The 18,118-nt window shown below is 37.6% G+C and overlaps 1 protein-coding gene across 5 annotated transcripts in view; it reads right to left on the bottom strand.

Moving 5' to 3' along the window:
* The window catches only part of afap1 (actin filament associated protein 1), a 61,919-nt gene that overhangs the window by 9,457 nt on the left and 34,344 nt on the right, over positions 1-18,118 (bottom strand). For all 5 annotated transcript variants that reach the window (XM_067369600.1, XM_067369602.1, XM_067369598.1 and 2 more), the window contains 6 exons: positions 12,524-12,632; positions 12,184-12,395; positions 10,415-10,594; positions 5,148-5,240; positions 4,374-4,449; positions 2,418-2,567 (listed from right to left, as the gene is read on the bottom strand). In XM_067369600.1, the coding sequence (XP_067225701.1) occupies positions 2,418-2,567; positions 4,374-4,449; positions 5,148-5,240; positions 10,415-10,594; positions 12,184-12,395; positions 12,524-12,632 (820 nt within the window). The remainder of the gene's footprint in view (positions 1-2,417; positions 2,568-4,373; positions 4,450-5,147; positions 5,241-10,414; positions 10,595-12,183; positions 12,396-12,523; positions 12,633-18,118) is intronic.

Below are 18,118 nucleotides of genomic sequence, written 5' to 3' on the forward strand. Positions count from 1 at the left end.
TTATGCGCAGCAAGGCTGCATTTATTTGATTAATAATATAGTAAAAGAAAAAAATATTGTGGAATATTATTACAATTTAAAATAACAGTTTTCTATTTTAATATATTTTAAAATGTCATTTATTCCTGATTTTTCAGCAGCCATTACTCAAGTCTTCATTGTCACATGGACCTTCAGAATAATTTTTCAGTCTTGTTCCCACAAAAATATGTTACCTTCTCCTGCTCCCACCCACAACATTTTTGTTTTGTCCTGCTCCCACCCATAGGTAAAAGTATAGATTTTGTCAGTACGTCCATGAAATTTCCATGAAATACTTTCAAGTTACATGTCACTAGCCACAACCTACACATCCCAGCATAAACACTCATGATAAATGATTTGCCATTAAAGCATCTAAATTCACAAACCACTGTTCATTTTAACAGAGAAGTAAGCATGCGTGATGTGATTTGCATAGAGCACTCCCTTTATAGTCACAAAAAAGCTGTCGCTCATTTTAGTTAATTGCGATCTCACAAAGTTCCGTTAGATTAGATTAGATTAGATTAACTTTATTAATCCCCGAAGGGAAATTCACATGCCACAGCAAGCTCAACACACAGAATAATAAATAGAATAGAAATACAAAAAAATAAAAAAATAAATTTAAATTAAATTACAAACAATTACAACAAATTGTGCACAATAACCTGAGCAACTACATTATACACTGCACCACATTGGTTTAGTTTTGAGCATATAAAATACACATTCCACATCAATACACAATCTGATTTCTAACAATTATCTTGTATAGCACTGGTTGTAAAATGTAATGGCTGTTGGTAAAAAGGACCTTCTGTAACGTTCCTTATAACCCCTAGGTTGAATTAATCTTGAACTAAAAGAACTCTCGCAAGCATGAACTAAATCATAAAGAGGATGGCATTCATCCGTTACAGTCAATGGAGCTGTCTACGCTACACAATGAATCATTTATTTACATCGTGTCTACATTTTGTGTGTTATAATGAGATACACGAGCAAGCAGAACTCAGCACTGAACAAAAACAACAGGTGTGGATTCAAAACCTCTGATTGTCTATCCGCTTGTTAAGTCATGACGTAAGGAATGCCGTTTCCGGGTCCACGCCTCGACTCATTTCACTTGAGAATGCCATCGACGGCCATTTATGAGAGTTATTTATTCATAATAAACATCAAACATTTTAAAAAGTTAAACATTTTAAATACTTACAGTCTACACAACAGTCTCCATGCTCACAGCGTCACAGACATTAATATTTTAACGATTTATAAAAGATGAATCATTGTCTGGCCATCTGGGATTTTGGTATGGAGATAAAGGTTATAATTATATATTTTTTGTAGTATTACACCACATCGTGTGTGTATATTAGCACCATTTGTTGTTTTCTTGTGGTATGAGAGAGAGCGTTTGGACCCGAAAGAGCTGCAGCGTGAAGTCAGACTTAACAACCGGATTGCATTCAAGAAATAAACAGATATGTTTGTAATTGGCTACATTGTTCTACACTGCAAAAACATGCTGTAAAAAGAAACCTTTGATGATCTCCATTGCGCAAACACAGATAAGCAAATCAAATATGTTTTGCTAATATTTTATTATTATTACGAAGAAAACTGATCCTCGACCAGCAGTTGTAGGCAGCTTTTCCATCTAAATGAATCAGAAGCAGCAGCAGGCAGGGGAAGACTAACAGTGCGTGTCCACTGGCACGGAACAAGTGGAGCAAAGTGAGCATTTTCAATTAATTCCTATGGAAGTTGAGCTTCACGATCACGCAGTGTATTGTGGAATTGACAGCGGACCGGAGAAAGTGATGAGAGTGTCAAAAGGTTGTGACTACCTGAACCTCACAATGATTTGCATAATGTCAAGAACTGTCCAACCTTTTGGTGCTCTCGGCTGCTCTCAACACTTTCTCATGTCCACTGTCAAACAACTGTCATCACTGACCATACACTACTGTTTAAAATTTTGGGGGAATTATTTTTTTTTTTTTAAGTAAATTATTTTATTCAGCAGTGATGCATTAATTTGAAAAAGTGACAGTAAATTCATTTATAAAATTACAAAAGAATCGTTTTCAAATAAATGCTGTTCTTTTTGAACTTTCTACTCATCAAAGAATCCTGGAAGACTGGAGTAACGGCTGCTGAAAACTCAGCTTTACCATCACAAGAATAAACTCCATCTTAAAATATACTAAAATGAAAACATTATAAATGGTAATAATATTTTACAATATTACTTAATTCACTGTATTTTTGATTAAATAAATGCAGCCTTGGTAAGCATAAGAGTTTTGTTTCAAAATCATTTAAAAAAATTGTTCCATTCTCAAACTTTTGAATAGTAGTGTATATAAAATGGTATTGCAACCGCTCACCACATGTTGGGACATCCTCCTCCGCTGATGAGGTCTGTTCATCTGTAGATGGTTTCTTCTTGCCCAGGCTTATGATTTTAGTGATTTTCTTTCCAGTCACACGTCCCACAGTGCCTTTCTGCTCTGATTTAGAGTTCTTCTTGCCTTTGGCTGCAAAAAAACACAAATTAGTGTCAGAGAGTGAAATATATGTATGGGATTTTATAATGTAATATATTATACAGATATGCTAGATATCTAAAAACCCATTGGTGTTGCAACTATAACAAGAGATTGGTTTGGAAAACATTTTGTTTGTGGGATGGATTTGGTGGGAAAAAGACTGAATTATGAAAAATGAAAAAAGGCAATCTGTTCACTTTAGAATGTGTAATTTAGGCCGGAGAGAAAGAGGTTGAACTGACAACGACTGGACACGTCTACAGAATTATAATCTAAATCCTTAACAGTGCGTGAAACCGATTTCACTTTTCTCCAAGTTGTTCAGATGCTTTTATCCGAGGAGTGTGGTCTGTGATTATTGTAAGAAAAAAAAAAATCTAGAAAAAGCACTGAAAGTGAAAGGACACTGGACAGTGTACAGCACAACAAATTTCATGCTTTTCTCATTCTTGTAAAGGTCTTTACTACAAAAGCAGCAAACAAGGACAAAGAATACATGTAAAGAGACTGTAAAACTCTTGCTCTTCAGAAGGTCTGACTTGGTCCAAGCTCCATTGCAGAAGATTACATCTTAGTTGGAGACTCCTTTAATTAAAGCTAAGCCCATCTGAACCCAGAGTCCTCTAAAGTTTCTCTGTCTCTGTGCAGCAGTCTCGGGCATGAGGCAAAACCCAAAGTCACAGATGCAAAAACCATTGGCCCTTAAAGGACCTATACAGACATAGTTCTCTTTATTTTATCATGAGGGAAAATTCTGCGATCAGGCTAATATGATTTCACAGCATCTCAGCGCTTACGACAGCTGGAATCTGATTAATCTGCCTGGCTCTTTTCAATTTTCAAACATCTTTCATCAAAGAGGTGCAGCGGTTGGCTGCTGGTGTGATGTAAGAATATCTAAGGTGCTTTCAAACAGACACAGAAGAGATCAGATAGAGATGGTTTGTGTTTCTGCCGCCAAGAAATGCTACCCTACATTTTTTGTTATAAAAAAGATTTAATCTCATTTGCGATCCTTTAGATACCCTCACACTTTTACAGGAATTATTATAGGAGTTACTTTATCTGTAGGTTTTATCAGAGGTCAGCTGCTATAACTCATGTGAAAACAGCAGAGCAGTTGCTGCGGCTTGTGGCTATGATGCCGAGCTATCAATCATACGGGTTTGCAGATGCAAAAGTCTTGGAATCCACTCAAATTAGGCAATTCTTCACCAACAAGTCTGAGGCAAGGCAGTCTCAAATTGAAAAAAGAAAAAGAAAAAAAGAAACATTTCCACAGACCTGAAACAGATGTCCTGAAAAGTTCAATCCCAGATCGAGACTGTGTGGTGTAAATACCAGATAAATAATCCTATTAGATTATTTAGGAAGGGTCTCCTTGCCTTGACTTTGGCGTTGTTCGAACAATGCAGTCTTTCAAGTCAAATAAACATCAACTTTATAGGATTAAATTTATTGGTGCTTTTCAGACTTAGACTACACTTCATAATTTTTCAAGATTTTTTTTTTTTAAATATTGTATTGACAAATTAATGCTGAAAATGTTTATAATTATTATTATTATAAATTAAATATCCCTGAATCAACCTAAATATTATGTGTGTGTGTGTATAAATATGTATTGCACGATTGTTTCATTGAAAAACAAAAAAAAACCTAATTAGATCAGGTAGAAATTGCTCCTTACTTTTTTTGACAGTGTATGACACAAGATACTCTCCCTTTATATAGAAAAACTCTGTCGTCTCCAATGATATGGCCCAAACAAAAGGACTAGACATGAAGACTCACCTGGATCTTTGCCATCTGAGATGCCATTTTCATGGCAGGGCTCTCCATCTGAACTGGGTCGATCGCAGGACAGCTTCTGCAAAACAACAGTAAAGTTATGGATACACTTGCAGTTACAGAGAAAGCGTGCATTTTATCAGGAGAATGTATACTGAACAGCACAAACAATAGGTGGATTCAAGACACATTGAATGCATACAAACAAAGTGTATGGAATACTAAAGCCCATATGCTTAAATCTCTGCAGTCTACCCAAACAAAACTCATAGAGCATCTGTTTAGCATTAAGTGTGAATAATTAGACTAGGCTCATGCATGCTGTGCCCGTTTTAAAGAGTTTTAACATTAAACCTCCTTAGATGTGTCTTAAAAACAACACACACACATAAACAAGTGTAACATGCACACGCTGCAAAAATAATGTCACAGCATACTGCATACTAAAGAATGTGTTCTTAAAAAATGATAAGATCACATTTCCTCCCACACCTATTTAACCTTGCCAGCAGCACACATCCGTGGCAAGATGGAATTTGGTGCGCATATGTAGTTTTTATAGCCCTCCATGCCCTGGCAGAAGAGCCACTGTGCAGGAATACAGAGAAGAGGCGCCTGTGCAGGGTACTGAGGTGTGGTGAAGCTGGCAAGCATGCAAAACGACACACAGTCTCACATACCTGCATGTAGGTAGACCTGCATGTACGCTGCAGGCATAGTAAATCCACACACACACACACAAATGTACTTCACATAAATATAATTAGTAATTCACACCTTTTCCAGCTCTGCTTTGTGAATAGGGGAACCAGAGCCAGCACCGTCACAGTCCACCACTCCATTTCCATTGGAGCAGACTTCCTTCATCACCTTAAAGAGACCACAGAACAAAAAGTTAAAGTGCAAAACAACATGCAGAAATTCAATATTTCTCAACTCTCCATATTCAAATGAATGAGAATGCTTGTTATATAGTACATAAAGAAATATACTGTGCAGAAATCTTTTCATGTGATCACTTTCTCATAGAAAGTCATAAGAACAATCACACATCAAACAAAAAATGCCATTAACTAGAGAAATTTTCCAAGAATTATAAAAAAAAAAGTGTTTTATATTTGATCTAGCAAATATATTTAATTGTATTATTAATTAGAGGTATATTATATATATATATATATATATATATATATATATATATATATATATATATATATATATATATACACACACACACACACACATACAGTGCTCACCATAAATGAGTACACCCACTTTGAAAAGTAACATTTTAAATAATATCTCATTGAACACAAAAACAATTTCCAAAATGTTGACAAGACTAAGTTGAACATAACATCTGTTTAACTTATAACATGAAAGTAAGGTTAATAATATAACTTAGATTACACATTTTTCAGTTTTACTCAAATTAGGGTGATGCAAAAATGAGTACACCCCACAACAAAAACTACTATATCTAGTACTTTGTGTGGCCTCCATGATTTTTAATGATAGCACCAAGTCTTCTAGGTATGAAATGAACAAGTTGGTGACATTTTGCAACATCTATTTTTTTCATTCTTCAAGAATGACCTAAAGAATGATCAGGAGCCACTGAATCACTTTCACCCTGTTCTTCTTCAGAAATCCAACAGTGGACTTAGATGTGTGTTTAGGATCATTGTCATGTTGGAAAAGTGCACGACGACCAAGGGCACAGAGTGATGGTAGCATCTTCTCTTTCAGTATAGAGCAGTACATCTGTGAATTCATGATGCCATCAATGAAATGCAGCTCCCCGACACCAGCAGCACTCATGAAGCCCCACATAAGGACACTGCCACCACCATGTTTCACTGTAGGCACCATGCATTTTTCTTTGTATTCCTCACCTTTGCAACGCCATACAGTTGTGAATAGTGAAGCCATCAGTTCCAAAAACATTTATCTTGGTCTCATCACTCCAGATGATAGAGCCCCAGTAGTCTTCATCTTTATCAGCCTGGGCCCTGGCAAACTCTAGGTGGGCTTTTTTGTGCCTAGGCTTTAGGAGAGGCTTCTTTCGTGGACGGCACCCATGTATGCCATTCCTCTGCAGTGTACACCATATTGTATCAGCGAAATAGTCACCCCAGTTTGGCTTTCTACTTCTTTATATAACTGCAGTGAACTTGCATGGCGATTTTCTTCAACCCTTCTCATCAGAAGACGCTCCTGTCGAGGTGTTAACTTCCGTGGACGACCTGGACGTCTCTGTGAGATGGTTGCAGTTCCATCTTTTTTAAATTTTTGTACCACTTTTGCTACAGTATTCTGACTGATAAGTAAAGCTTTGCTGATCTGCTTGTAGCCTTCACCTTCCTGGTGTAAAGAAATTATTTTCTTTCTCAGGTCTTGTGACATTTCTCTTCCATGTGGTGCCGTTGCTGACAGCATGAAATGGGAAGGGGTTTTAACACCCTTTTATAGTCAACTGTCTGCTGGACACCTGTGTAATGAATAATAACTCACCTGTGGTTGAATTCTTGTTAAATGAGACATTTGTAGTCTAAAATTTAGCTTTGCTCCAGAGACTTTCAGTGGGGTGTACTCATTTTTGCATCACCTCAATTTGAATAAAACTGAAAATTTTGTTCTGTAAGTTATATTAACCTTACTTCCATGCTATAAGTTAAACAGATGTTATATAAAACTTTTTTATATATTTGTTTTTGTGTTCATTGAGATATTGTTTCAAATGTTACTTTTCAAAGGGGGTGTACTCATTTACACTGAGCACTGTATATAAAAAGAAATAAATTAGACTAGAGCCATTTTTACAACTTTTCCAAGACTTAAGATTTTATTATTTTTCATGATTTTTCCAGGCCTAAAAATTGCAGATTTCCCATGGGAACCCTGGAATAGTCGATCAAAAACTTTTTTTTTGCTCCCAGTCAAACAGCTGCCACAGACTCTCCACCACCTCCACGTTCTGCCATGCACATGCGCTCAAAAGGATTCTGCACGTCACATGCAGTTGGAAGTGCAGCTGGAAGGCTGTTACATGCGTCATTGCTCTCGTGGCTGTCTATGCACTGTGCAGTGGCTCTGTGTGAATGAGATATCCAGAGATCTCCAGACTGCACAGACTCTTCGCCGCCACATAAGAGCGTGACCTCACATTACCTGGGGGTTACATCCAAAAACCCCACAACCAGTGGTGTCGAGTGAACTAGATGGATAAAGAGAGCATCGCAAAGAGAGGCGCTCACCTTTACACACCGTCACACCCTCTTCCCAATCTGCCCCCATCCCAAAGACCAAAATATAACCAAATATCCTTTTTTGTTGAGCTCCTCTGAGCATCGTAACTTGACGCAGCACGTTGGGGTTTGGCAACCGTTTTACATAATTGGGCTCACGGGAAAATTGCAGGCTGTGGCCTCACTCTTTGGCTTTAACTGCAAAGAAGTGGGTTTCTGGGATACGCGCAGTCAAAAAATCTTTTTTTCTGTGCTAATGTGCCCTCATTAGCATTGATATTTTCATATAATAACTACTGCATAAAATCCAACAAAAAAGCCAAAGTTAAAGGTCAAACAAACTTCGAGTCATAAAGCAAAACTGCCAAAATAGATAGTGATGGGAAGCAAAGCCAATGACAAGCATTAATTAAGGGCATTAATTAACAATTTCATAGCAATCAGCACACAAAGACACACCAAAGTAGCTAATAAAATGAAACCCAACAGAAAGCAGGAAGTGACAAGAGGAATAAAACCGTCAACATCATTCAGTGGTCACGTTCATTTACACACACAACAAAAACGAATACACTCCGTTTCTTACCATTCTAGCCCAAGGCAGTGGAGAGTCAGATGACAAAAAAGAAAGAAGAACGAAGGGAAGAAGAAAGACAGAAGGTGGAATTTCCCCAGGCCTGTCCAAAGGATCAGAACAGAGGAGCTACATCAAATAGAGAACTAGTCGAATAAAGACTGGAAGAGAGAGAAACAAAGAGGAAAACAGTGCCGAGAAAAGATACAACACTAAAAGAGAATTAAAAATGAATCATGGAAAACAACAAGCTAACATTTTCCATAAATAGATCATTAGCAAACTGGATAAAGCATTAACGGACCACAGACGCCTCTGGGCTTCTATAATGATCCTCGATTTTGTTTGAAGACATGAAGTATTCCATTAAAGGCTAAAAAAGTTTCCTTATCACCTTATATGCCACAATTTTTAATACTCCATCTAATGGCTCCCATATAAAACCATTTATTTCCACTTTTAAAAACTGGTTACAACTGAACCAGAGTAAAACTCGGCCACAATCTGAAACAACCTCATCTTGTTAATATTCAAAGAAGTTTCAGTGAAATAAATAATTAATTGGGTTATTAATGACCTAATATCTAAAGATTTAATGTTTAGGGAAAAAATGACATTAGCAAGAAAAAAACTTATTTTCCACTTATTTTAAAAAAAGAAAAGAAAGCAAATGCACTCACAATGAGCAATTTTGTTTTCTATATTATATATATTAGCAATTAGAGCTAGAAAAATATAAACTAGACTAGTGAAATATTTTATAACTTTTCCAAGACTTTTAAGATTTTCATGATTTTCCCAGGCCTAGCAAATTGTAATTCTACTCTATTTCCCATGGGAACTCTGCAAAAGTCAATCAACTTTCTTTTCTCACAATCAAACAGAAGCCACAAACTCTCCACCACCTCTGTGTTCTGCCATGCACAGCGTGTGCATGAATGAAAGACAGTACAGAATGTGAGTTAAGTCATTAACTTTTCCTCTGCTTCAATTGTAATTCATATTTTAAAAATAAAATGGTTTCATAAGGGAGCCATTAGAATAATTATTTAGGAGAATTAAAAATAGTGGAATAATTCAAAAGAGTTTCAGTGGAATAAATAATTTACCAGGTTATTAATGATCTAGAAGTTAGAGGGAATGTGCTTTTTCATATTGGGAATGAGTCCCTACGCACCCTTGAGTTGTTGGGTGTACAGTATGTGCCTGAATGAAATACAATACAACAAAACCCTTCGAGCTAGGGTGGTTTCTGTTTATCCCAAGCAGAAATCAATTACTCCAGTATGGTTTTAGTACACACGACACCTGACCAAACAGTGCTGAGCTATGCCCTCTTCCTAAACAGCAATTATGGCTGTTGTTGCTTTCCTGAGCTGTATATTTGAACAATCTGATGTCCACACCCATTTGAAGGTGCTGTACAGCTCACTGCATGTGCCTTCCTGCCCGCAAATCAATAAACAGAAGCTCCTCACCACATGGAAACATGGTAACGGATTCAGAAAATCTTTTTTTTTGTGTCTTTATAAATGAGACGATTGCAACAAGTGATGTCTTTATAAACAGAGCCACCAGAAGAGTGATGGACAGCGATGAGGGAAATGCTATTTCCATCAATCGTCCGTTGACTGCAGCTGGTTTTGATGATCTTTGTACAGCATAAGTTGCTTTCAGGTTATAAACTCAAAGATCCATCACACGAGAGCCCAGAGACTTTCACGAGCACTTTTCTTAATGTTTGTGAAAAACAGATGGGGAGGAAAACAGCTTTAAACAGATACACAGCAGACTATCAAAGTAGCAAGTTATCAACAAGTGCAATCTTCAGAGCTGTTAAAGACTAAAATCCTAAAATCCTTGCAACAAGAAACACTTTTTAGAGGTTAGGCTCATACGAGACATGCGCATGAAAGTGGAATGAACTTTAGGCGGACATAAAATATCAAAATGTACTGATGTGCTGTAGAGCTGGCCGAAAACAAAGATGTAATAGTATGCATAATGCTGTATTTATTATGCGCAGAACCTCACACACCCAACTGAACAGCTGGACCTGAGGATTGCTACTCCTTGTTTGTTTAACATCTATGCTGAAAAGACAGACATTCCCATGCAGTTCACCAGGAAAAAAAAACTCGCTGGTCGACAGCTGGTTTCTAATAAGCTACTCCATAACACTGCGCTGAAGCCTAGCACTGTTTGAGCTGTGCTTTGGTTACCTTTAGCCACTCTTCGGCCTGTTCTTTGCTCTGTACAGCAAGCACCAGAGCATCAGCTCCCTGATGGACGATCTTCAGTTCATGCTTCTTTTTCTTGCCGTCTTTGGGAATGTGTGTGATACTGCAGCCAGAAAGGAGGAGCTCCATCTGTGGAGTCTGGTCTTTGGACGACTTGTAGCACTGAGAGAAAGAGAGAGACATATTAGATAAGCTGTTTAGCCATAAATATTTTCCTCTGAAATCATTTTGTTTACTCACTACAACATAACCTGAGTCAAACTAAACAAAATCGCTTAGAGGACATGGGATAGTGAGCAAGTAATCTCACCTCGATAATCAGTCTCATAATTTTTGTCATGTGAACATATATTTAATGTATTTTTCAATGTACCCTTTTACATGATAAGTAAAATACATTTTATAGAAGAGCAAACCTTTTCAGGATTAAATAGAATTACCAATGTAGAAAAACATGGGAACTGTTTGGCTAAACATTCATCATTAATTATTAAATGAAGCATTTTTCCTAAAATAATAACTGTGGGGTTAAGTGTGCCAGGTTCTTTCCATCTCAGCATATCAAATTAAAGTTTTTCCTCCGAATCCATTAAATACTTCCAACAAATTGTTGAATTTTTTTTCACTACATTTGACATTCCATACATTTCACATTACATCCTGAAATGTTCCTGATTGGTTTATGAAAATGTGAATAATGTGTCACAACACAAGACCCTAGAATGGGATTTCTAATTGGTAAAATAGTCAATTGTTCCCGTTCAGTCAGTCACGTTCGACGATACTTCAGACTGATATCATGGGGTCTTGCCCGGGAGCCCAATCACCTCCAAGTGGTAACAAAATGTGCCAATGAACATTGGCTAGTAATATTTGCATGCCGAGTCACAAATGGGTATAAAGAGGTGCATACTCAATTCATTCATAATTTGCTTTGAACGTCCCCAGAGTAAACCCTGTTCCTTCCATCCCCCTCAGTATGGAGGACTGTCTCTCAGGTTTACATGGGGCGCTGGGAAGGTTATGACAGTGTGACGACAGTAGCCAAAAAGGCACGCGACGGCTTGACAGCATCTTCGTCTCCAACACTCGTAACACGGTTCATTGGCTGTGACGCTTTCCATAGGGACCCCTTGACGTCAGTCCAACGTAACTGAATGGGAACGTCTAGGTTACTAATGTAACCCCGTTCCCTGAAGAAGAGAATGGAAATGTTATGTCCCCCTGCCACAAGCCCTGAACCACCACTGAATGGCCGGGATCCTGTCTCAGCTCCTCAACAAAACATGAATGAAGTGAGTATGCCGGTCCTATTTATACCTGTTAGTCCGGGTAGGTGTGACTTGGCATGCAAATTTCACTAGCCAATTTTCATTGGCATGTTTTGTTACCACCTGGAGTTGATTGGGCTCCCAGGTGAGAACCCATGACATCAGTCCAACGTAACGTCTCCGTTCCCTCTTCTGGGAAACGGTGGTTACATTATTAACCTAGATGTTCTTTTAAAGTGGCCAAGTTGTGTGATAACCACTTTTGTTCGATAAGCATTATTTCTTAGCCCTATTTTATGGAAGACTTTTTTATTTTTTGGTGGATATGTAATTAGGAGTTTTTCTGGCTTAAAGAAATTTTTAAAAAAAAAAAAAAAAAAAAAAAAAAGTGCCAAATCTTACCCCACTCCCCTCTAGTGAGTGTTTATATCTGTGTGTGTGTGTGTATGTGTGTGTGTGTGTATGTGTGTGTGTGCTCACCAACAGTTTGTTGTCCTTTATGACACAGAGCAGTTTGGTCCACTGTCCAAAACGTTTCTTTCGCAACAGGAAGGCACAGATTCGTGCATCTTTCACCAGGTCCATGGAGGCCTCCTCAGATGGCCACTGGTGACGCATCTTCTGCCCCTTCCCGTCCTCCTCTTCCTCATCATATGACTCATATGAACTGCTCATAGCATCCGAGTCATAATCTAAGAATACAGTTGGGACTCAGATTAGACTTTATTGAAATATTTCAAATATATTCTGGTCTTTCTTAGGTCACAGATGCAGTTACAGTACTGTCATAAAGTGATCTTTATAGTGTAACTGTCCTTACTAGAGGTGATGTACTCTGGTGCTTTGCCAGGGCCTAGTGGAACAGCTTCCTCATAATAACCTTCAGGAAGAGAGGAGCTCGGCAAAGGAGGAGGGCCATTGTCTGGAGGCTTTGGGACGAAGAGAAAGAGAAAGAGAGACAGAGAAAGTGGTCAGCTCAATCATTCAGTCTCCTGGATTACAGTGTTCATTTCTGCTTTTCTAAGAAATGTGAAGAAAAAAATTTCAGCTTCACTGGTTCCAATGAATCCAAGCTAATAATATCAAAACTGCTGAGGCATCATCAATCTTATCTGAAGTGCATTTTAGAGGTCAACTGTTCATCCTGCACCAAGATTATAGTGGGGCCGACATAAACCAATCACAGGCCTACAGTATCAATCTGTGCCAAGAGGAAAAAGGTTATGTTAACAAACAAAACTGTCAGAAAGAAAAGAGAGAAATTATGGTAAAAGAGCAGCTGGTCATGATAAGTAGAAGAAACAAAATGTCTGAAGCTAATTTCTGAAACACAAACAAATCAAAAATAGTAAACTAGCTGCAAAATAGAAAGCAGAGTGAGCTACAGATCAGAAAGATGAGAATCATAAGGCTGCCCAGCAAGTTCTGGAAAAAGAGTTCAGGGAGGCGCACCAACAGAAGTGTAGGCACCTTACTAAATGTAAGTCATTCGGCCAAATTTCTGTCTGTGTTTAAACAAAAACAGCTGTAGTATATAGAGGTACACCTAACAGCCTATCACTCATTTAGTTTGTTGCAATACAGATTATGTTCCTAGTGTGCTGCCTACGCAGGCAGCCTTTTACATCATCACAGACAAGCATCTGATGCCAAGACAGTACCAAAAGGTAGGCGGTGTAATTATGCTGCCCTCTAAGACACTTTCTTTTGGCTAAATTGCTAGGGCAGAGAAGGAAATCCCACAATGCACTGCAATGACCTCTAAGCTAGGGTGAAAAAAAAAAAACATCCAAGATGGCATATTTATAAGAAAAATCTTTTAAATATAAATTATAAATGTAATTTATGTTATTATGAAAAATGTTTTCATATGTACTTTCATTCTTATTAAAGGATTAGTTCATTTCAGAATTAAAATTTTTAGAATTTCTTTATTTTCTAAATAAAAAATTAAAATTTTATACTTTTTAACCACAAATGCATTAACTACATCTTACACTAGCTCTGCGATGCACCATGCATTATGTAATCACAGTGGAAAGGCAGAAGTACCGCAATATAGCAAAAAAACATTTTCTCCTCCAACCTCAAAATTGTCCGACATTGTTTTACCTTTTTTGTAAAGGCTGTTTGACTTAGTCTTTGCCTGATTGCTTTGTACACACTAACTCGGTACTTCCAACTATGTCACGTGTGGTGTGACCTTTCCAATGCGATTGCATAAGCACAGAGCTAGTGCAAGACATGCATTTGTGATTAAAAAGTTTATCATTTTTATTTTTTTAGAAACTAGATAAGACCCTTATTCCTCGCCTGGGATTGTGTAGAGACCTTTGAAGCTACATTTAAACTGCAATTTGGACCTTCAACCCATTGGTAGCCGTTGAAGTCCACTATATGGATAAAAATCCTTGAATGCTTAATTTGTTTTCGACTGAAGCAAGAAAGACATAAACATCTTGTATGACATGGGGGTAAGTAAATTATCAGGAAATTTTCATTCTGAAGTGAACTAATCCTTTAAAGCCACACAATAAATTAAGAGTTTTTGTGTATGTAGGGGTTTCAAAAATCTGAAAACGTGTTCAGACACATACTTTTAAGATGAAATCTATGCTAAGCTTTCTACACAAGGCCCCTGGTGTCTATAACCAATGAGCACACTATAGAACCTCATTAGTGAGTAAGTGGGATTGTTTAAAGAAAGAAAAAGAGAAAGGGAGATTGTGTGTATATAAGCGCAAATGAGCATGCAAGTGTGAGTTACAATGTGTTTAAGACTGTCTGATTTGGGCCTTGGTTGGTTGGGCACTGCTGGCAGCACATGTGACAACCTTGTGTTGTCATAACGACATAGGCCCTCCAGAGCCTCCCTCATTTCCCAGGCTGCATGCAAACAATTATGGTTGATGACAAACTCATATAAACGCTTTTCATTTTCCTTTCCCCCCTGTAACCCATGGAAAGTCTGTCTTGATTTCTTTTTCTTTCATTTTAGTTAACAGAAAGCACTGCTATTTTCCAGTGCTTTTCAGGTGGGGGAAATTACAACACATTTTAAGAGACCAAAGGACCAATGTTCACAGTTGCCACCTGGCACACTTTATCACCATGGTAACCTCAATATAGTAGAATGGTAACACAGAACATGAACAACTATTTACATTACAAAAACACTGCAAAAGGACTGCTCATGGAAATATACTGTATAAGGAAAGTTAAAACAGTCAGGAAAGAACAGTACAAAAGATGTTTCCTCAAGCTTTCAATGGTGCTGAGTGCTTTACTCCATTTTCCTTTTAGGTTGTAACTGCAAGACCTTCTACATTCAGAAATTACCAATAAACAGCACAGGTTAATGCTTTTTAGACTATTTATGTTGGCCAGAACGGCATTTTTCAACATGGCCTAAATTTTCTAATTTCCCCCTTAAGTATATTACAGTTTATAACAAAAAACTGTCAAATTGATTGTGTGTTGGGCTTAACTCAGTGTTTACTCTGGTTCCTTAGGGTTTTCATTCCATGTGTAATCAAAACTACAACAGAAACTAATGTTTTAGCGTGACCTCCTGGCAAATTTGAGAAGGGTGTGTTTGAGGTCTGAGGTAGAGGAGGATACTTTATCTCAGTGCTAGTCATTACAACTTGGCTTTAAATATAATGAGGACCAGAACATGCAAAATCATTCATCGGTGTGGGTGGTTAACATTGTACATACTGTAAATGTACGTCTGTAGACATGCATGTCCAAAACAAGACTTGGCTGCTCCATTCTTCTAATGCAAGTTCTGCTCTGATCTTTCTTATGTTTTCTCTGACCCACTTTTAATAATGCTACAGAACAAATACAACTACAGTACACTACCATTCAGAAGTTTAGGGTCAATGTTATCTTTAAAGAAGTTTACACTTTTATTAAGCAAGGGCACATCAAACTGATTGAAAATGACAGTAAATACATACATAGTGTTACAAAAGATTTTTTATCTCATATGAATGCTGTTGTTTTGAACTTTCTATTCCTCAAAGAACACTAAAAATGTATCACGGTTTCCACAAAAATATTGAAATACAAATATTGTGATATAAAATCATCAAGCAGCGCTTAAATTTTTTTCAACATGCATTAAAAAAAAAGGTTTCTTGAGCAACAAATTATATTAGAATTCTTTTTGTAGGATGATGTGATGTGAGTAATGGCTGCAGAAAATGTAGCTTTGCCATTACAGAAATAAATTACATTTTAAAATGTATTAAAAAGAAGAAAAAAAAAAAGTTAATTTAATTATAATGATATTTCACAATCGAAATTTATTTAAAAATACTTTTTCAAAAAAAAAAAAAAAATGTAGCCTTGGTGAGCATACGAGAATTATTTCAAAAACATTTTAAAAATCTTACTAACCTCAAACTTTTGAACAGTACTGTACATTGTTGAAAAGTGGGCGAAAAAACAACGAAATATGCAAAAACCAAAAGGGCAAAGAGCGGTTTTTCTTTTATGGTTATCATTTCCAGTCTAAAATTTTCCCAAATACAGAAGTGCTATTTATCAGTTCCTTCCATCCCATCAAGCCATAAACTGCTCAACTAAACAAAGAAGACGGCTATGTTACTGCCTGTTATGGTTTCGGTTCATCGGGGCATCTAACCCCGGAGGGAGGACAGAATTCCAGGCAAAAACTGCAGTATGAAGAGTCTTGCTGAAGCAGCGTTCCGTACCAGAGCCGCTCAAGTATTTTTAGGCATAGTTCCACCTCTGGTCTGAGCTGGAAATCTGTATGAAGCATATCTGCACCTAGAAGAAGAAGAAAAAAAAAGCGCACTTCCACCCATTCATGCAACACCTAGTCCATCAATAAGTCTGTGCTTATGTATAAAGATACATACTTGACCTACATTTCAAGTATGAGCTCCAAACTTCACACTCCCGTTCCAGACCATTTCACCTCACAACATGGTGTGTGGTGTTATTTTGTGGTCTATGATAATTCTGAGTGTTAGCAGACGTCTGGGCCAGTCTGGGTCTATTGTATTGGGACTGCAACGCATGTTAGCCAGGAAAATGCAGTCAATCAATAATTCAATCATTTAACCTTCATATTTCCTCTTTTGGCCACCCTGATATGCAGTGTATTCATGCACACACTTGAACACTATTCATGCACAACAACTCAATCTCACTTACACACACATTCACACAGTGGAGTTGGGAGGTTTGTGTTCCTACAAATGGTTTTCCATGTGTTTTGGAGAATCTTTTCATTCTCGACTGGTTCTTCAAAGAAACTTTCCAGCAGTCCCACACAAAAAGCAGCTGAATAACTGAAAGCTCATTTTCCCGAATGAAATGACTATATAAACTGTCACTTGCCATAACCTATAAAATATGTTCTGAAAAGTAGAAACACCATCTGTATTGGTATTTCCATGGCAACGGACAAAATGCATTGTTGTGCATGAATCATAATTCATTTTCCTCCTTTTGTCCATGACACAATAAGGGATTAGGTCATTGCATTCCAGACTGCGGTTAACCCTCCTTAAAAGGGAGGTGGGGGTACAGTAGAGCCCTTCACTTTAGCACAACTGAATCTTTGGATGTCCACTGTTTGCGCTGTGGGCCTAGAAAGAGAAAACTTCAATTCAAAATGACCTGATTCTTCTGCTATGGACTATGTCATTAACCATGGGAGTTTCAGTGTGAAAACAAGAGAAAACAGGAAGAAAGGAGGAGCTAAAAATGGCCTAAAATGAAGGGGAGGTTCTTCAATAACAGACTCCCCTTTGGGTTAAAAAGTGCAGACAGATAATGGGTTTGTCTGTGTCTGTGTTCATTAGTGTGACATTGTTGGGGTGCAGATTTGGAGGCTGGGGGATGCTGGTGGGGAGGAGCAGAAGCCAACATAAACACAGATGGAAGTCATCATTGTCCCAGCGGAGTCTGTTATGGTTTCCCCATATTCTCTTACACGCTCTTTCTGCACAGCTACGAATAGCAGGATGAAAGTCGATGACTGAAGAAAGTGTACCATGGACTTTCCCTCTCCATGACAGTATCAAAAATGTTTATTGATATATGGCAGTGTTGTCTTTCAACTCACTGTGCATGATGGGGTGGCAGGGTTGCATCATATCTCTTTGTATTTTCAGCTTCTCAGCATAATGTTTTTTTAAGATGGAGTGTCAAAAAACACACCTACGTTGTGTAAGGATGAATGAGCCCTGAACAGAAACAGCTCTCAACACTCTAAAGAAAGTCTTGAGATGTAAAATACAAAAAGATTTGATTGAATGCTGTAAACTAATGTCCTTCTGTTGGGACAACATATGTAAATTTGTATTTATATGACAACTAAGTATCTCTTCAGCAAGCTGACGTGCAAACTAACACAAATGAAACTGAAAGTAAG

Source organism: Chanodichthys erythropterus, chromosome 19 (genome assembly GCF_024489055.1).
Source record: "Chanodichthys erythropterus isolate Z2021 chromosome 19, ASM2448905v1, whole genome shotgun sequence".
NCBI classification, from domain to species: Eukaryota; Metazoa; Chordata; class Actinopteri; order Cypriniformes; family Xenocyprididae; genus Chanodichthys; species Chanodichthys erythropterus.